At 37.6% G+C, this 21483-nt stretch overlaps 1 protein-coding gene and 1 non-coding gene across 2 annotated transcripts; one reads left to right on the forward strand and one right to left on the reverse strand.

Moving 5' to 3' along the window:
* Nucleotides 1–10134: 10134 nt before the first annotated feature.
* On the reverse strand, nt 10135–10241 carry LOC127116709 (small nucleolar RNA R71). Its single transcript, XR_007801505.1, has one exon. It is a non-coding gene; the product is annotated as a small nucleolar RNA R71 (small nucleolar RNA).
* A 1104-nt stretch (nt 10242–11345) lies between these two features.
* On the forward strand, nt 11346–11942 carry LOC127096900 (uncharacterized). The gene has a single exon (XM_051035436.1). The coding sequence runs from the start codon at nt 11346–11348 to the stop codon at nt 11940–11942; it is 597 nt and encodes a 198-aa protein (XP_050891393.1).
* Nucleotides 11943–21483: the final 9541 nt, after the last annotated feature.

Here is a 21483-nt window from a genome sequence, read left to right on the forward strand (position 1 = left end):
ATGATTTAGTGAAAAGTGATGATATATTTGTGATGCTTGAAGTGTGTTGATGCTAGTGGTATGCTTGATTTGGATTTCTGGACATTTCGAAATTTCCATGTTTGAACATTGAATGATGAATGCACTGTTGTATTGAACCCTATTTCTGTCCAAAAATTCCTCATGCTTATGTTGTCTTGCTGTTAGCTAGGGTTGCATGATGATAAATGTTCATGGCCATGTTTTATTGTGGATGTTGTTGTTCATGATTTGGTGATTGATGTTTGGTGATGATGTTGTTACTGCTGTTCTTGAAGCTTAATATATTTTTTCCAGAAATCCTGTACATGTGCATGTGTGTTGGCCACCAGTGTTGCTTATGATTGCATGATGTATCTCATTACCATGATGATTGTATGATGCTTGGTTGAATTTTAGGTCGTGGATTACATTGGTGCCATGCTGATTAAACCCTGCTGCAGTGTTGAAAACCCATGAACATTGCCCTGAAATCCATATGACTGTGTTGTATGCTGTTGATTGCTTGCTATGAGAACATTGCCAAATGCTATGCTGTTGTAATTGCTGGTCGAGTTTTTGTGTGCTGTTGTTTTGAACCTTATAACCATGCCTAGAAAATCCATGAGAGCTATGTGGTATGCTGTTGACTGCTTGCTGAATGCTATGCTGTTGTGTGTTTGTGTTTGAAACTTTTTTTGATGTTGATGAATCATAAATATGAACTTGATGCTGCTAATGCCCTGCTGTTATGCTTGAATCATGAATCTGTCCAAAAAACTCCCATGGTTATGATTGTTTTGTTGCTAGTTGAAGATGTTTCATGGCCACAATTATTTGTTAATGTTGTTGTTCATGTTGATGATTGACTGATGAATGTTGGAGATGATGACATGCTGCTGTTAAACTACTTATCCTGTCCAGACTTTTGCTTGAATGTTGTATTGGTGTGTTGCTGTTTAGATGTGCACGAGCATACTGTTTCATTGCCATGTTTTGCTTGCCATGAGGTTTGTATTTTGATTAATGATGACTTTGCTTGCAATGCCATGCTGTTGTTCTAGAACCCTAAGCATTTCCAGAATTCTCCCTTGGATTATGTTTGTTCTGTGGATTGGTTAATGTTGCATGGCCATTGTTTGTTTGCTGGTACTGTTTACATTTGTTGTTCATGATTTTGTTTGAAAATGTTGAGATGCCTTGGCTGCATAAACCCTAAGGGTTTCTAAAAACAGAAAATGTGAAATTTCATTGGTGTGTTTACTGTTCCATTGGCTGGGAGCCAATAGGAACATTTCCTTGCCTTGCCCAAAACACAGCACTTCAATAAGTGACTGCAGATATTACAAAACTGCCATCGTTGACCACCTGTTTGACCTTATGCTATGCTATCTTGTTCATGTTTTGCTCCAATTATGTCTCAACTTCCATAATTCATTTTTAATTCATTTCAACTCCAAAAATTGTGAGATTTTTTGCATTAAACTCATGAATGTGTCCTCTATTTTATTGTGAATTTTAATTAATTTTTCAGTGGCTGGATTTTAAATGATAATTGATTTCCCAACATGTATGCCAAAATGATACATTGTGCCATTTCAATTGTGAAATACTCATGTTATATCCAATGCCTTTGAAACTTTTTGTGGTGAAACTAGACACATTGACCTTCGTTTCCATATAGACTTTATGCATTTCCCATTTGTGGTTTGTGAGCTTTGAATTTTTGAAGTTATGTGTTACATTTGGTGCTATACCATGATCATGTATTTTCCCAATTTTTGTTCACATGCTTCCTCTTATCCAATTGACCCCAAATTTTGCATGAATCATCTATCACATGTCTAGTTTGTGTATGAATTTTCTTGGAATTAATCATGCTGTTTTCCATTTGATTGTGAATTTTCTTCCATGCTTAGTCATTTGTTGACTTTATGTGATACATATTGCCAAATCTTTTGTGAAATTCTCAAATCTTATTGTATGACCATGAAATTTCATATGTGATAACTAGACATCTCAAGCTTTGCATTGGTGTTAATCTCATTCATTTCTCTTCTGTTTTCAAATTGATATGATTTTTTGAAGTTGACCCATGTTTGTTGACTTTCACCATGCTTACTTGAATTTGATTTGACTTCATGATTTTACTTGACTGCCTTCCTCTCATCCAAATGCCATGAAACTTTACATGCTTACCATGTTAGATGTTAGGATTGAGTGTGATTTATTTCATAATTTTTGAGATTGTTTGAGTTGACTTTTGAATGAAGTCTTTGCTGTTGACTTTTGTATGCTTCTCTTGCCATGCTTTGCATCCTTTTGCATATGAAATGACCATGATGCATGATATAATTATGAATCCAATTGAGAATGCTTCTTGAATGTTTAGACTTGGTTTGGGTTGACTTTTCCTTGCTGCCTTGACTTTTTCTTTCATCTTTGACCCTAGGCTAGTCCTAGTGGTCTTCTAAGCTTATGTTGAGTTCATCTGTTTCAGGTTAAGCACCAATGCCTTGAGGATCATTCAAATGTGTTTTAGTTTGATTGTTTAATGTGCTAACCTTTGTTTTGTAGGTGACTCATATGCTTGAGTCTTTGTGCCTTGCACAATTGGTCCCTCTGTGGTTGACTATTGGGTTATTTTCTTTTGATTTTGATTGTTGAGCTGTTTACTAATTGGTTTGATTTTTTCAGGTACTTTAGTTGCTTAAGTTCTTTGAACTTGCTTGCTTTGCTTTTTAGCATTTGCTTTGAGGTATAAACCTTTCCTCTTCATGTAGTCTGGAGACCCGGTCTGTTATTTGACCGGGCAAACTGTCTGAAGTCCTCCTTAAGAGGCAATGCCTGTGTGTGTTTAATTTTGTCCCAAGCTGGAAAAGTCCTCATTTGAGGCAATTGGTGGAAGGTAGGGATAAGCAATCTATCCCCCACTATTCAGTGTGTCCTCTCTTTGCTCCCATTACATGGTTGAAGCATTGAGATAAATACCCAAGATCTAATCGAGTCAATAATGTGGAGAGAGTTCCTACTTTCTGAACTCCCACACTTTCTTTGATGCTCTCTCTGATCTGAGATAGAAGCAATGAGGCACACCCCTCATCTCCTCTTCATCTGCTTCACCTTAGCCTCTCAATGGCAAGGTTAAGAGCGACCTTCACCTATTACAGTGGACTTTCAAAGTCAAACCCTCTTGTGTGAGCCCCCTTGTTTGGCTATAGAGTGTGCTGTTTGATTCTCATTGATTGTTTGATTGCTTCATATGCACTTGCTTGCCTGTATGTTATGCATTTATCATCATCAATTGCCATTAATGCATGAGCATCTCTTTTGTCTGTTTGACATCATTATTGTTGTTTACCCATCGAGGACAATTGTAAGTCCCACAAGTTGGCATTTGTTCCTATGATATGGAAGTGAGTATAAGACCATCACATTGGCCACTCATCTTATCTTTGCTTGATTTGTTTGTATGTGAGGATACAATTGTAAGTCCCACGAGTTGGCATTTGTTTTCCTAGGATCATACTGTGTATGTCAGAGTAAGTCCCACAAGTTGGCATCTGACATCTACTGTTTTATTTTATCTGTTTATGAGAGGATGCAATTGTAAGACCCACGAGTTGGCATTTGCTTTCCTATGATCATGTGTGGAGTTAACCTAAGTCCCACAAGCTGGCAGTTGATTTCCATTTTTCTTCATTGTTTTCTTTTTGAGGAGATTAGTGTAAGACCATTGAGTGGCCTCTGATATCCGTGTCTGTTTTAGGAGATTGGTGTAAATCCAGCTATTGGTATCCGATATTCGCTTTTGTTTGTGAGATTGGAGTAAGACCATTGAGTGGCATCCAGTATCATTTGTTTGTTTATTTCATCATTACTTACTTTCCATTCCAAAGGACACCCTTGAATCATCCTCTATATGATCTCAAGAAGTGAACCTCCTGAGAAGCTTTACTTTCCATCCTCACTCATTCATCCTCATTGTGTCCTAGAACCTTTTCACACTTTGATCTTAAACTTGACTTAGACATTGTGCAAACATCTTCATGTTTTTCAGACTAAAAACCTGGACTCAAGTCCTTGACTTTTTTCAAACTTCATTTCATAATACTTCTTTGAATTAACCTTAATCATACTTTGACTCCATTTTCATAATCATAATCAGTAACTCCACTCATTCACTTGTTTTGGCTTTGTCCATTAATGTTTTCATACATGAGCTATAGGTTTGATTTATCTTAGTGGTTGATGTTAATCTCACCTTCTGTCTTTAGTGTTTGAATTGTAAGTCTTCCTTGCCTATTATAGGGTTAACCCCTCCCTGGCAAGTTGAAGCTGTTCTCCCATGGTGGACGTTGTTGTTTGTATAAGGTTGAGTTTTCTCCCGTGGATAACGTAAGACCTAGGGTTTGTGTTTAAAATTGAACCTAACCCACTTTTGGAAATCTTTTAGCCGAACTACGGCGTTTTGATCCTTACCTTTGATGGAAGGTACGTAGGCAGCGGGTTCATCCGTTCAAACCCAATAATCCAATAAAACTTGTACATTCTTTTCTCACCATCTCACTCATGTTTGCACAATGCATATGTCATAACAAATAACAATTTATCATAACAAGTGTGAAAAGGGCTCCCTAGGAGTACCTAGGACGTAGTGGGTGCCTAACACCTTCCCATTGCGTAACTTACCCCTTACCTGGAATCTCTGATCTTTTATTAGTTTTCTACGTGTAAAACTTCTTAGGCTTTTGTTCGCTTTTTAGCCAGTCCTTTGGATAAATAAAAGTGCGGTGGCGACTCGAAAATTCATTGTATGCTTTGCTTATGGTTTAATCGATAAATCATATGGCGACGAATACACCGCTACACCATGAAAGAAAGGAGACTTACAATCTCACTAACAAGAATGCTTATGCCTTTTATATCACAAATTTAGCGCTATGTTAAGCAATCATAATTGGACTTATGTAGAAGTCACAACTATTTGAGGCCGGACAATAAAATTTTGGTGTTAATGTATGTTAGAGACATAGTATAATGGACTATGCTCATAAAACATACCACACACAAAAAGAATATGCAAAAGGTGTGGCCTAATCTCATCCATACTCATGTCAATTTTTCAATCAACTAGCATTAGGACTTTGAGATGTCATAGGCCAAATGGAAATGAATGAAGAAGAGGAATGAGATGAAATGGAAAGGGGATGAATGAGATCACAAATTGGTCAAAGGAGGGCTTTTATTAAATTAATATCATTCATTTATTTTGGGAGATGGAATGTACATTCCATCAATCCCCTAAATCCAATGATATTAACTTGACAAAGTCAAATCAACCTTGACCAAGGCCCAACAACAAACAAGCAAACTCAAATAAGTCAATACAAATGGTCCACAAAATTTAATTGGCATTTATTCAATTAAAAATAATAAAATAGTGCATTTAATTCAAATATATTTTGTCCAATTCCTAAAATCTCATCAAAACATCAAAGAAATGGCCATAAGATATATCATAGGTCGAACAAGGTCAAAGGACCTTGGAGAAAAAAAATCATAATTTTCGGACATTTAAAAATATTTTTAAACAATTAAAAACAAATGCAAAATCAATTAATTGATGAAAAATATTAATAATGATCCAAAAAATAATTTTAATTCAGAATATGAAAGAGAAAAATATTTGAATTTTTTTTGGTGAAAGTCCCATATTTTTTGGATCAATATTAAATTTAATATGAATTATTGAAGAAAATACAATTAAAATAAAATTTCAGAAATTCTAAATTACGTGGACCATCAGATCTCCCTCATTAATTGAGGTGGCAGATCTGATGATCCAAAGAGCGCGTTCCACATGTACCTTAGTCAACTGCGATATACACATGGTAATTAAAACAAACGCTCAAGATTAAAACGTGATACATGGATCCTATGGTTCACAGTCTTGCCAAGTCATCGCCGGAGCCAGAGCTCCGGTCATCTTCTCCGGTGGTCCTCACTGGACTGGTCAAGATGAACCATCACCAAAAAGAGAAACAAGGACATGATTTTGAAGAAAAAATGGCACTGAGCTCGAATCTGACCTCCATTCGTTCCAATTCCTAGTATATTGAGAGATATGTGGAATTGAAAATTGAGGTACATGAATTGAGTTGCTTCAATTTGACCTTAAAGCAACTCAATCTTCTTGCCTACATTGGTAGGACTTCAGACAACCAAAGAATCAATGGGATTGAGAAAGAATTTGAGAGAATCAGAGAGTTTAAAATTTCTGCAAATTACCTTGAATGGAGGTCTGAACACAATGGATCTTGATCTGGATTGTGCTTGGACTCACTCCACTTGCTTGCAGGAAGAGAATAGAAAGGTTTAGAAGAAATGGATTCCTGGAGAATTGAATTCCAAAACAGCGGAGATTCAAGCCCAAATTCAAATGAATTTATCAGGTTTATCCTTTGAGAGTGAAGGGTTTTCAATGGGGAATCAAAGTTGGCACAATGGTGTCTGAATTCTGAGCAATTAAAGCTCTATTTATAGTTGAATTGGTTGATAATTGCACACTCACTTTCACTTTCCAATTTTGGCAAATGGTGATGCAATGCTGCATGGGCGCGCATAGGCCCATGAAATGATAGCTGAAGGTCCAAAATTTCATATCATATGGTTTGAAGTAGGCTTGGATTGCAAGGCACATGTACATTGATGCTTGAAGATTGATCCATGCCAAATGATATCAGCTTGTTTAAGCCATGCGCAACCTATGCATTTCTCATCCAAAAAGAATGAATTTGACCTCTTTGGAAAGGTGAGATCAAGAGGAACAAGTTTGATGTTGAACACTTTTTCATTTGGAGCTCAGAACTTAGAGAAATTTGAGTTTCAAATTTGGAAAAATTTGACATATCAAAAATTTTCTAAGTGTCAAGCCATATGTCTCAATATTCCACCTTGCTTAACTTTTTATAGGAGCTTCAAATGAGAAAAGTGTCTTCATAAAAGTTGTAGCTATCTCAAAGACCTTCAGGATTCTCACCAATTACATGTCATTTTGAATTGAAATGATAGAGTTATGCATTTTTGAAGTTTGGAAAAATCACTTGATCAATGGTATAGGTCAAAAGTGACTTATAATGTAGCCTCATATCACATGCTCAAAAAACTTGAATTAGCTCCCATTCCAAACATAAAAGTTGAATTAGACACATTGAATTTGATTGTTCAACTTAGAAATTTTTCATCTCACAAAAATTGAGCAAGTTATGGCCTTGGGAAGTTGACTTTTAAATTAGGGTTTAGACAAAATGACTTATAATGTTTCAACATAGAAAATGATTTTCCAAGAAAAAATAGCTCTAGGTCTCAACATGAAAGTTGTTTGGAATGTCATTTAGAGTAAGTTTTCTCTTGTAATCACTTTCATATGGTGAAAATTGTAGGAGATAGGGTCTAGGGAGACCCAGTTTTAATCAGATGAATTCATCTGGCCAACCACTATCAACCAACTTGCTCATTTTCAATTCTTTTGACTTTCTTGGCTCATGGTAGATCATATATGCATAATATGATGAATTTTGAAGTGTCCCTTGAGAAATTTGATCAATTGGTGAAATAGCTTATTGTAGAAGTTACTCAAGATACCCGGTCAAACTAGGGTTTCCAAGGCAAATCACCCTCAAACTCTTGAAGAAAACTTGATCAATATGACATATAGAGAACATTGGGACTTATATATGATGTTCATAACCTTTCTTTAATCAATTCTTGGTTGTGCTCTTTGTTCATAAGGGTCTCAAACCCTAGATGTGGACTTGATGAATCAATGAGATCGTGCCCCTCCTACAAAAGAGTTAGACAAATGCAAAGACATATTTTTGGTATTTTCGTTAGTAAAAATGATAAAATACAAGTATAATATAATCACAAAGTGCTTGGTGATCTCTCCTAAAACAAACCCAATGAAAGAGGGGTAAGGAGAATGGCAAGACATGATCCCAGTGCTAATACTTATGATGAAATTGCATGAGGGATCTTAGGGTCAAAATTGGGGTCTTATAGTATTACCATTTTTACGAGACTTGAAAATTTTAGTAGTGAGTTATGTACCTCAAACGTGATGTTGAAGCTTCGACAAGTTTTGAAAAGAGATGACGTTCGAGTTGATGTTGAAATAGTTGACGTTGAAAAGAGATGATGTTCGAGTTGATGATGGAAGGGTTTTGATGAAAATAGCTTAGTGTTTTATGAAGACAATGGTAATGAAGTTAGAGTGTTTGTTGATAGGTAAATGAAAAGTTAGAGTCTAATTCTCTGAAATATTCATGAAAAATATCAAACATGTTGGTTTGTAGGAAATTCCGAGGGAATATATCAATTAAAAATTTTATATATATATATATATATATATATATATATATATATATATATATATATATATATATATATATATATATATATATATATATATAATTTCACCAAAAGCAAGCCTAATCAAACCCCTCTGTTTTCATGATGCAAGCTTCAAATGGAAACACCTCCTTCACCAAAGTTGTAAATATTTTCAAGATGATTAATTTAGACTCAAAGTTTGCATCATTTGGATTTTCTATGACAAAGTTATGGGCATTTGAAGTTGGGTACTTTTTCAAATTCAATGAATTAGGTCCAATATGACCTGTAACGTTTTGTATTATCACATGTATTTATTTTATGATTATGAAATTTTATCCAACATAACATTTGAATTAGACATCGTAAGATTTCCAATGAATTTGGTCTCACCTCAAAATCATAAAAATTAAAGAAGTTATGTCCTTAGTAAGTTGACCCAAAATTAGGGTTTCAGTCAAAATGACCTATAATGTTTTAAAATCAATGATGACCTTCCAAGTTTCAAATGGATTTTTGATGAATATGAAAGTTGTTCATATGGTTCTTAGGAAAATTTTATATCTTGGGATCATCTTTTATTTTACAAACACATCAAAAGGTATATCTCAATGGTGCTCAGCTTAGTCAGATGACTTGACTAGTCAACTTTTCAAGGCCAAACTTCCAATATTGATGAATAAATGATTGAGGATTCTCAAATAGGATCATATATGCATAAAATGATGAATGAAATAACTTCCCTTGATTAAATTTGATCATGGGTTGAGGTTGCTTCATGGGCAAGGCACAGTCAAAGCACAATGGAATTAGGGTTTCCTTGGGAAACAATCCTCAAGCCCTTTGGGTTATCTTGATCAAATTGGAAAATTGAGATACTTGGGAGACATATATGATTATTAGGAGCTTTGTAGACCATTGTCATGCTTTTTCTCACCTTCATCTAGCCATTTCATGGGGCTTAGGAGCCTCCTAGGAGCATTGTGGAGCACATGATCACTTGAGCTTCAAAATAAAAGAGTTAGTGACATATTTTGGTGCTTTTGGTTAGTAATCAAATAAGAAGAGAAATAATATACAATACAAGCATGCTTGGTGGTCTCAAAACACTCAAACAAGTCCCACCCCTAGGGTTAAGGAGCCAAACATGATATGATCCTTGAGGCAATGCACTTGTGTAATAACATGATGCCATGAGGGATCTTAGGGTCAAAATTAGGGTCTTACAACCATCTAGACTAAGGCCCTATTAGCCGGTAAATGCAAAAAACTCGCAGTACCAGAAGTTTAGAGGATCCAATAGTTGAACCAGAGTGATACGCTCGCGTATGTTGTTTTCTCCAAAGAATTAAGAGAGCAATGCCCGGAGATCAAAACCGAAGACCACTTAAGGATTTTTCCCAACCTTCTAACGAAGAACCCAATTTTAGTATAGTAAACCCGGATGCTCTTGCTAATAATTTCGAATTAAAACCCTCTTTATTAAAATTAGTACAACAAAATCAATACGCAGGTCTCACTACAAAAAACCCAAATCAGCATTTAAAAGTATTTATCCCATTAGTTGATAGGTTCAAGACCAACGGTGCTTCGCCTGAGGCAATTCGTCTAAGACTATTCCCGTTTTCCCTCAGAGATAGAGCACGGTCTTGGTTAGATTCCCTCCCGGATAACTCGATAACTACTTGGGAAAACCTCAGGAGAGTGTTCCTAGCAAGATATTTTCCCCCGAGTAAGACCAATGTCCTTCGAAACCAAATAACCAAATTCATTCAAAGTCAGGGTGAATCACTTTTTGAAGCTTGGGAAAGATATAAAGAACTACTAAGAGCTTGTCCACACCATGGCCTAGAACAATGGCTGATTATTCACACCTTTTATAATGGACTTCACTACAACACAAAGATGTTCGTCGAAGTTTCCACCGATGGTGCTCTGATGAACAAACCTTACCTCGACGCTTGCACTCTCATCGAAGATATGGCACAAAACCATTACAATGGGAGTCAGAATGAGCATCAGTGGAGAAAAGGGAGACCAAAGGAGGAATACATGAGGTAAATTGTATGGACATGATGAAATCTAAAATGGACGCTTTAGCCCTGATGGTTGAACATATGTCTGCAAATCCTACAACTGCAGTAGCTATAGATTGTGAAATCTGTGGAACCAAAGGACATCTTGCACCAGAATGCAATCTGATAACTGAATCAAACTCAGACCAGGTCAATTATGTCCAAGGAAACCTGTTTTCAAACACTTACAACCCTGGATGGAGGAGTCACCCAAACTTCTCTTATAAAAACAATAACCCTATTCAAAACTCTACACCTCAAAGACCACCAGGTTTTCAAGCTCAAAGACCAATCCAACCTATGCAGGTTGTTCCTCAAAAGCCAAACCCTGAGAAAATCATGGAGAACTTCATTTCGGCCCAAACTCAACAAAATAAAGAGTTCTTGAACCAAGATATTCATATAAATAAACTGATCACACAATTAGGAACTAAGGTTGATTTGATAATCACTCACAATAAGATGCTTGAAACCCAAATCTCATAAATAGCACAAGAACAAGCCCCCCAGGCCACACATGAAGGGCAATTTCCTGGACTACCTCAACCCAACCCCCGAGGGAAAGCTAACGATGTTACCCTACAAAGTGAGACCACTTATGACGAACCTGTAAAACCAGTCTTGAGTGAACTAGAGGCTTCTAAGAAAAATTTTGTGTCTACAGATGAAGTAGAGGAACTAGAGGGACAAAAAGACCAGGAAGTGAAAGATAAGGGAGAAGATAAAGATAAAGTTTATGTTCCTCCCTCTCCTTATAAACCACCAATTCCATATCCGCAAGGACTTAAACAGACAAAAATTGATAACCAATATAGAAAGTTTATAAAGGTGGTTGAGAAACTCCACGTAGAAATCTCATTCACCGAAGCCATCACCTAGATGCCATCTTATGCTAAATTCCTTAAAGACATCTTGACCAACAAACGTAGGCTTGATGATACCAAACCTTTAGAGTGTAACTCCATTGCTGAGAATAAACTTGCTAAGAAGGAGAAAGACCCTGGAAGCTTTTCCATACCTTGTATTTTAGGGAATCATGTTATAGACAAATCGTCCCTAGACTTGGGAGCAAGCGTAAGCTTGATGCCTTTAGCAGTTTGTAGAAGGCTAAACCTAGGAGAATTGCAACCGACTAAGATGTCTCTTCAATTAACTGATAGATCTGTAAAATATCCAGTAGGCATATTAGAAGAAATTCTAGTTAGAATTGGCCAACTTTATATCCCAATAGATTTCATGGTAATGGACATTAAAGAAGAAGACGAAATCCCAATCCTCCTTGGTAGACCTTTCTTATCAACAGCGGGAGCCATAGTAGATGTTAAAATAGGAAAATTAACTTTTGAAGTAGGTGATGAAAAGATAGAATTTATACTTTCCAAATTCCTAATGGCACCAACCATAGAGGATTCATGTTATGGCATCGATATCATTGATGAATGCATAAGGGACCTAGATCAAGAAAGACATCCATAGACAATGAAATTTCCCTCGACTCCCATGATGGAAGACAATGGATTTGGAATGGAGCCTTACATAGATGACAACCTTTATGAATGCTTAGCACTTACCCCAAACCATATTCCATGTCCTAAAAAACCATCTATAGAACTTAAGGAGCTACCCAAGAATCTAAGATATGAGTTTTTAGATGAAGAACTAAATCACCCCATTATAGTGAGCGCCACCTTGAATGGAGATGAAACAAACCAACTTTTAGATATCATGCGAAAGTATCCCTCACCTTTTGGATATAACATATCTGATCTCAAAGGGATAATCCCATCCCTGTGTATGCAATGGATCTTGATGGAGGAAGATTCTAAACCTTCCAGAGAACATCAACGAAGGCTAAACCCTATAATGAGCGATGTGGTTAAGAAAGAAGTACTAAAACTACTAGAGGCTGGTATAATTTATCAAATTTCAGATAGTAAGTGGGTGAGCCCTCTACATGTGGTACCTAAAAAAGGAGGTGTAACAGTTGTGGAAAATGAGAAAGGAGAGCATGTAGCTAAGCGTGTATAAAGTGGTTGGCGTATGTGCATCAATTACAGAAAACTAAATAAGGTAACTAGGAAAGATCATTTCCCTCTCCCATTCATAAATCAAATGCTTGAGCGTCTAGCTAGACACTCTTACTTTTTCTATTTAGATGGATACTCGGGATTTTCCAAATCCCTATTCACCCTGAAGATCAAGAGAAAACAACCTTTACATGTACTTACGAAACATTTGCCTATAGACGAATGCCTTTTGGACTTTGCAATGCCCCGACCACCTTCCAACGCTGTATGATGTCAATCTTCACAAATTTCCTAGATGAGATTATGGATGATTTCTGGGTATGCGGATTCAATTTTGAAAATTGTCTAACTAACCTTGAGAAAATTCTAGAAAGATGCGTGAAAGCAAACTTTGTGCTAAACTGGGAAAAATGTCACTTTATGGTTACCGAAGGAATAATATTATGACACATAGTCTCTTAAAAGGGCATTGAGGTTGATAAAGCCAAAATAGAGGTTATAGAAAACCTAAAACCACCTAAGACCATTAGGGAAGTCCGAAGCTTTCTTGGACACGCCGGTTTCTATCGACGCTTTATTAAAGACTTCTCTAAAATAACCAAACCTCTGACTAGCCTTCTAATGAAAGATGTTGAGTTTATTTTCGACGAATAATGTATTAAAGCATTCAACCTTTTGAAACAAGCACTGATTTTCGCACCTATTATGCAACCTTCAAATTGGAACCAACCTTTCGAAATCATGTGTGATGCTAGAGATTACGTTGTTGGGTGTTGTTCTAGGGAAAATAAAAGACAAGAAATTACATGTAATTTACTATGACAGTAGAACCCTGGATTCCTCCCAACTTAACTATGCAACAACCGAGGAAGAACTCCTCGTTGTTGTTTTTGCTATTGATAAATTTTGATCTTATCTGGTCGGAGCTAAAATTATAGTTTATACAGATCATGCAGCTATTCGATACCTAAAAAGTAAGAAGGACACTAAACCTAGGTTACTTCGATGGGTCCTTTTATTGCAAGAGTTTGACCTGGATATTCAAGATAAGAAGGACACGGAAAATGTAGTTGTTGACCACCTTTCTAGGCTTGAATATTTAAAACCAGACCTAGTGCCTATAAATGACGATTTTACCTATGATAGACTTATGGCTAAAATCGAAACCATTCAGGATGATGACTCCGATTTTCCAATGGATTGGAAGATTGAAAGAACTTTAGCAGTGACCGACATACCTTGGTACACTGACTTTGTTAATTACCTAGTTGCCGATATCATACCCCCGACCTTAACTACCAACAGAAGATGAAATTCTTCAGTGATGTAAGATATTTTTATTGGGACGAATCACTCCTTTTCAAAAAAGGGACATACGGCATTTTTGGTTGTTGTGTCCCTGAAGAAGAAGTAGAAAACATCATAAAACATTGTCACTCCGCACCTTATGGTGGACATGCAGGCACATCTAAGACATGCGCTAAAATTCTCCAAGTCCGCCTTTACTGGCCAACATTATGGCGCGATGTTCATGCTTACATTGTCAGATGTGATCGGTGCCAACGTACTGGGAACGTCTCAAGAAGTGAAGAAATGCCTTTAAGAAATATCCAAAAGAAATAGAAATCTTCGATGTTTGGGGGATTGACTTTATGGGACCTTTTCCATCATCAATAGGAAATAAATATATCTTAGTAGTTGTTGACTACTTGTCTAAATGGATTGAGGCTATAGCCTCACCTACAAATGACACACGAGTAGTCATTAAGTTATTCAAAAATAACATATTCCCTAGATTTGGAGTACTGCGCCTTGTTATAAGTGACGGTGGATCATATTTCATATCCAAAGTTTTTGATAAAATTTTAGATAAATATGGAGTTAAGCATTATGGGCCTATAAAACCGCTTATAAAACCCCTATAGGAGCCACCCCGTATCAATTAGTTCATAGAAAATATTTTCACTTACCTTTTGGGCTAGAACACAAAGCCTAAATTTGGATTACCTAGCAGCTGGTGAAAAACGCATTCTAGACATTCATTAATTAGAAGAACTATGTCGCAATGCTTATGAAAGTGCCATCATATATAAAGAAATAACCAAAGCGTGGCATGACAAGAGAATTGTTAAAAAGGATTTCAACATAGGAGATCTTGTTCTCCTTTTTAACTCCAGGTTACGAATTTTTCCTGGTAAGCTTCGCTCAAGATGGATTGGCCCTTACGAGGTCTCAAAGATCCTAAAGTCTGGAGCAGTGGAAATCAAGAACCACTCTTGTAATCCCTTCATAGTAAATGGGCAAAGGCTAAAGCACAATCAAGGAGGTGACATCCCTACAAATTACTCTTACCACACTCTGATTGATCCACCTGTCCCTACTTCTTAAATATGAGTCTCTAATCGTCAAGCTAAAGACGTTAAACAAGCAGTGCATGGGAGGAAACCCTGGGGACCATGAAACTGGGCATATGTTGCCCAATAGTTCCCATGGTTGTTGGTGTTGGTGTTTGTTACTGACACGGCGTTAGAATCGGCCCTACAAACACTGTCGATGCCATGCTAGAGCCAATATCAATAGCCTGGGGTGTCGGTTTATCTACCGCCGAAGACGTTTCTTCGTGGGGTCTAGGAGACATCATTTTTCTACTATGCAATCGCATACACTTAACATTGTCGAGGTCCTACCATGTGTGCCAATTTTTTGGTTCGTCAACAATCTCTAGCCTTCCTATAAGAGGGTTACTTGAAGGACCAACTACAAAGTCCTGGACTTAGTGTTTGAGCATATGGTGTTTTGGTAAACAATGTCTTTGAAAGGTTTAAAACGTGTAAAGGTAACTCTTGATGAGTTAGGAGCGTGATAAAAGTAAGGCGAAAAGGGAATGTATAAATGGTAAAGCAAGAAACAAAGGTAAATTTGGTAAGATTAAATAACTTATGAATATAAAATGGAGGCAAAGTACATTTTTGTGAGGAGATTGACTCTTTTCTCGTAAACACTTTGGTACTTCAAGTTTTACTCCTACTGCAAATGTTCAAAATGCCACCTCTAGAATCTCCCATAACACTGACTTAAATACTAATTGAAAGTAAACCGTCTGGAGGTTACAAAAACATCTTGTGATGCCACGTGTCAGTCTACTCCCCCCATGTTGGTAAATAACTACCCACGTTCTTTAATTGCCCACGACTGCCTTCACCATTCAAGCACTTTGACTTCGACTGAGGCTTGTAAATGTCGACCTATAGACGCGTCCACCATCCTGTCGAGGATGCTCCGACAAGTTCCTTAGTCGAACTGGCTTCCTTCTCTGGCCAAAATTGGTCAGCTAATAGTATGATAGTATTTGTGTTTGATAGTACTGGGAAAAATAGCAAGGAGAGAGCAACACAGAGTTTGGGCTTGCTGAGGCACTAGTCGAACACATTCAAATTTACAAAGATACACATGAAGGTCTAATAGTGTTTATGTTCGACTGTGTCGAGAAAAGGTCAAGAGGGGCCAATACCAAGTCTGGGCTCATACAGATGTACTAATTAAACATACTCAAATTTTCAAAGACACACATGAAGGTATGATAATATGTATGTTTGTCAGCACTAGGAAAAGGTGAGGAAAGCCCAACGTGCAGTTTGGACTTGATGGATAAAGAGGATTGGTCAAACATAATTCAAATTGCAAAGACACACATGAAGGTATGATAATATGTATATTTGAAACTACTAGGGAAATGGGAGGCGAGGCCAACACAGAGTTTGGGCTTAATGGGTAGAAGGGCTAAATATGAAACTTGGGCTTGATGGGTAGAAGATGAAGGTTATCAACAGAACGGGACTCCGGGGGTGCTTTGGCCAACGAAACTGGGCTTACAAATGATTTTCCCGACTGGAACTAGGCTTACAAATGATTTTCCCGACTGGATTTGAGCTTTGTGAGGGTATTGAAAAAAGATTTATCCACAGGGTTGGATTCAAGAGAGGTGCCAACGGAAATGGGCTATTAAGTAGTGCCAAGAGAGTTTTAGGATTACTTCTTTCTTATTAGAGAACTTCAGGTTATACCGAATGATAAGCATGAATGGTATGACATGAATTATTCATGACAAGTTTATGCAATTATATGAGGGTCTACGGATCACCCAATCTTGGGTATGATGTAATGAATACTGAGAAAAAATTGATTGGGTTGCAAGGCTCCTATTTTTTGGGGTGTGGGCTAACATGACTTCCCAACATCTGTATACTGTTAGAGAATGAAATTTGAGCTGGATATTCTAATTCCCCTAGCTTGATCTAAAAAACCTTTGCAAGAAGGGAGATGACCTTCCTCCTTTTGGACGGTCTTTCCCCCGTCTGTTAGGTATCTGCGCGGATTTCCCTAGTCACAAGTCATGAAGCAATTTTGTCGTAGATTATCTCAATCTAACCTGCCCCAATGTATTGGAACTGCATTCCTCTGATTAACCATCTCGGGGAGATTGACTTCTTCTGCTCTTGGGGTGGTCTGCCCCAGTACGAGCCTTAAAGTAACTTTGCCTCGGTCTGGCTGATATTTGAGGGAATGCCCCTAAATAACAGGTCTTAGGAGATATTTACCTAATCTCGACGTAACTACCTCACATTGACTGAATCTGGTAGAGATTTCTCGACGTAACTGCCTCAGGTTGACTGAATCTTATAGATATTTCTCGACGTGACAACCTTAGATTGACTTAATCTTTTAAAGATTTCTCAACGTGACTGCCTCAGATTGACTGAATCTTGTAGATATTTCTCGACGTGACTGCATCTGATTAACTAAATTTTGTAGAGATTTTTCGACGTGACTGCCTCAGATTACCTGAATCTTGTAGAGATTTCTCGATGTGACTGCACCATATTGATCGAATCTTGAAGCGGCTTGTCTTTCTACTCAACAGTCTTCAGACATTCTGATCTGGTGTGATCAAAATAAGTGGCTTTCCCCTGCTCAACGGAGATCTCAGGCGTTCTACACTTTTGATATCATCAAGCTCTTCAATTCATGTTCATTGTATAAGATTTTTTAATGTCAGATGCTTACTCACGAGTCAAACGAGTTCATTTCAGAAATGATAATTCTAATGTCATGTTTATGCTAGTTCTGAAATCCAATATTGATCATTGGAATTATGACATATAGTGAATGAATCACTAATAAGAATGCCATATCGATACAAACACAAATGATAAGCAAATAATTAGGGAGTCAGTTTTAACACAATTTTACTGACCATAATATGCTTTCGAAATAAACCATGCTTCAATTAGGTCTTTTAAGGGTTGTAACATGGCATGGTTCGCGGTTTTCAAAAGAAAATTAAGATTTATGGCTCAGAACTTATTCTAACCCACCCATTCTTCTTGATGTTCTACAGTCCTACGTTCAACTAGTTTGATACAAGCGCTCTTCTTCCAAAAGGGATTTTGGGGTGAGAATGAACCTACGAGGTTTTTCGAAGTGGCAGTCATGCACCTTCTGTTTGGTTTGTAGCCACACATTTTTTTTCTTGCTGAGGATTTTATTTTTTTATTCCTCTTTGTTGATTTGTTATTTTGTATTTCCCTACCTTTGCTGGATTGACTCAGATTTGCAATCCACATGGATGCCCTAATTTTTGCTTAAGTCGCTTGTTCTCAAGTTTTCGACTTAGCGGGCTTTATTTCTTTTGATTTTATTGATGGAACAAATCGTGTGACATTTGTTCGATTGATTGGAAGGAGGTTATGACTGCCTCGAGTCTATGTTGGCGAGCGACAACCATTATGGATTTGTAATTTCCGACCTCTCATGAGGGATAAGATATGGTTGATCCTCAGATAGGATACTCCTCTTTTGAAGTTGTAATTCCTGGTCAAACTAACTGACGACTACCTTGCCCCGGGTTGAGATTGAGGGTCTTATATATAGAAATAAACTCCTACTCCTTGGCTCGAAGGGGTTAACTAGGGATCATCTTCCTCGTAACTCCGGTGTTTGGGGATTGAAACAATGCCTTACATCGTCAACAAGATTCTATTCAACAGCATACGTGCAGTGATTTCATGTTTTCAATTTCGTGATTCTCCTTTTGATTTCGCTTACCAAAATTTTGATACTAATGAAATAAAGTATGAGTGAACACGAATGGATTTATTCAAAACATGCATATTTATTTCAATTTTATTATTATTAAAAAACAAACGAGTTTATTACAAGTGAATGTTACAAATGACAAGCAAGAAAAACTACACATGAAAATTATTGAACAAACTAATGATTGCTGGAGTGATTAACCTTATTCCTCCCACGCCTTAGGGTCTTGGTGCTTGCAGAAGCTGATGGAGTAGTCCTACAGATGGAACTTTTTTGGATCTACCTTGACTTCTACTTGAATTGATCATGGCACTGCAGATGTGCTTGCCTGCATGGGGTTGTTCATTACATTTGGAGCAATTGGTTTGAATGATATAGCTTTCGAGTCAATCAAGTCTTGTACTTTGTGCTTGAAGACATTGCAATTCTCGATCGAGTGCCCTAGCATTCCAGAGTGGTACTCACAACTAACATTCATGTCATACCCAGGAGGAAGAGGTGTTGGAGGGGGCTTAGCTCCTCTTACTAGAACCAATGAATCCCTTAACAAATGATCTAGAAGATGACCATATGGCATGGGAACTGGGTCAAACTTCCTAGGAGGCCTCTTTGGTCCTTGTCTACCCTACTGATAGTAGTTCTACTGCTGATTTGGATATGGGTTTAGCACTGGGTTGTTTTGCCTTGGTCGGGGAACAGGAAATGATTGTTGACGTGGAGGCTTTGAAGATCCAGGTTATGGATGGTGTCCATGAGGTAACTTCTGATGTGGAGTAAAGTCAGGAACGTTCACAGGGGTGATCACTTATGGTCCAATAATTGGCCTATGATAGCTCAATAATACATTCATGATATCCAAGGCACGACTAAACTGAATCTTCAGTTTGTTGAGTTACAAGCTCAAAGCTTCGTGACTTTCCAGCAACTTGTCCATGGTAACTCGAGACATACTTCTTGCTTGAAAGGATGTCGGGTAATCAGCTAGATGTTCAAAAATGGGAGGTGATGTGAGGCCTTGTTTGGATACATATGCATGAATATTTGATTGATGCATGATGCATGCTTATGATTGATGCATGATCTATGCTTATTTTTGTTTTCATTCTCAGAGAAACCTTATATGATTCATAATGTGACAGTAAATATCATAAAATGGCAGATAAAGTAAGAATACCGAATTCAAGACAAGTCAAGCATTTTACTCGTGAATTTGATATTAAAATTACAAAGAGGTATACTAAAGTAATTCAAAACATGAAAAAGGAAAACATTAAGGTCTTGGTCAGATGTCATGCTTTACTTTCTGCTCCTTTAACTCCTTCAATTCAACTTTGAACTTCTTCATCATTCGATCACAAAGGTAAATAAATCGAAGTATAGAGTGGGGAGTGGTTTTTTCATTAGCATCCTCTGAAGCATCATCTAGCTTCCAAGGAACTTCCTTGGTTAACTCATTGCAGAACCTCACCAAACAATCATACTTGGATCAGAACATAACGGCAACAGGTTGCAACAAGTTGATAGATCCGACATAAGTATCAAGAAGACTATTCATTTGAGCCTTCTTGCTAAGCCATCCCAAACTGTCATTCTTCAAAGCATAAAAACGATCTCTCCATTCTTTGGCACTCGAAATGGAAATCTCAACTTTGTGACATTTCTCTCTCCAGACTTGAGGGGTGATGTAGGAAACCCTGATTGCTTCCTCTTTGAGACGACGTTCCACCTCTACCTTGGCATTGGCATCACGGAGGGAAATCTTGAGTTTCTGAATCTCCAGGTTGGATTCATCTCTCAATAACTCCTTCTCTTTGACATCCAACTCGAACCAACGATGTTGTTACCTCACTCCTTTTCTGTCTGCTTTAACAGTTTTCAGAGAGAAGTTAGCCTCATATCTGCTTGAGCTAAACCATCTTGGTATTTATCTTTGAGGTTCTCCTCAAATTTCACCTTCTTTCTACTTTATGATAAGAGCTAAATATCCTCTTCACTCTTTCTTTTCAACTTAGCATGCTCTCTATCCAATGCATGGAGCTTCGATCGCAAGTCTTTGTTCTCTTTGGTTAACTATGTGATAGTTGCTTTCAATGCATCTACTTATTTCGCGGATGCATACACTAGCTCTGGTTCTGGGGGAGGAATTTGGACATCCACAATGTATGGTAGCTTGACTTCTTTTTCCCTTTGTACCACCCATTGGAGATACGACTCCTTAGCTCGATAGTCACGTTTTCCTAGCTCTTTGCCTTTGCGATGAATCTGAGTCCAAGCTTGCTTAACCTTTTGCAACAGAGTTGGGTTCTCTGCTCCCAAACTGGGAAAGATAAACTCCTTAATTAATTCATCCCTAGGTTCATTCTCCATTAGATATCCCAACTACCTCATGGCCAACGAAGGGTTGTAATTGATGCAACCTCGTGGACCCATGAGTGATACATGCGGGGAGTCTCCGTAACTCGTGATAAACTTCTCTATGTTGGAGGTAGGAAGGTACCAAACCAAAGCTTCAGTAGTAAGGGAGTAAAACTTTTGGGACCACATCAAGTCTTTCAAGAAATCTACTCAAGGTCCCTTTTAAGGCATGTGAGATAAGAGCCAAGTGTACAATAGTGAAGCACAACTCAATACCACACCCTTCCTCTTTTCATGCCTAGTGTGCAAGCAGTAATACACATCAGACACCAATCTAGGGACATGGTTCCCATATACGAATACACTGATGATGGAATGGGTTATATAATCTTCGTCATTTGGAAACAGAACGACTCCATAGATCAGCAGGGCTAGAATGGAATTAAAGGGAGACCATTTCCCTTCTTTCTCCAAGGCCCATGCCTTCCTATCAAATCCGCTAGGTCCAAGACCAAGGGATACCTCTTTGACAAATAAGT

Source organism: Lathyrus oleraceus, chromosome 1 (genome assembly GCF_024323335.1).
Source record: "Lathyrus oleraceus cultivar Zhongwan6 chromosome 1, CAAS_Psat_ZW6_1.0, whole genome shotgun sequence".
Lineage (NCBI taxonomy): Eukaryota > Viridiplantae > Streptophyta > Magnoliopsida > Fabales > Fabaceae > Lathyrus > Lathyrus oleraceus.

Coding starts and splice junctions, on each gene's coding strand:
- LOC127096900 (XM_051035436.1), top strand. CDS start 11,346: ATGCCATCTTATGCTAAATTCCTTAAAGACATCTTGACCAACAAACGT.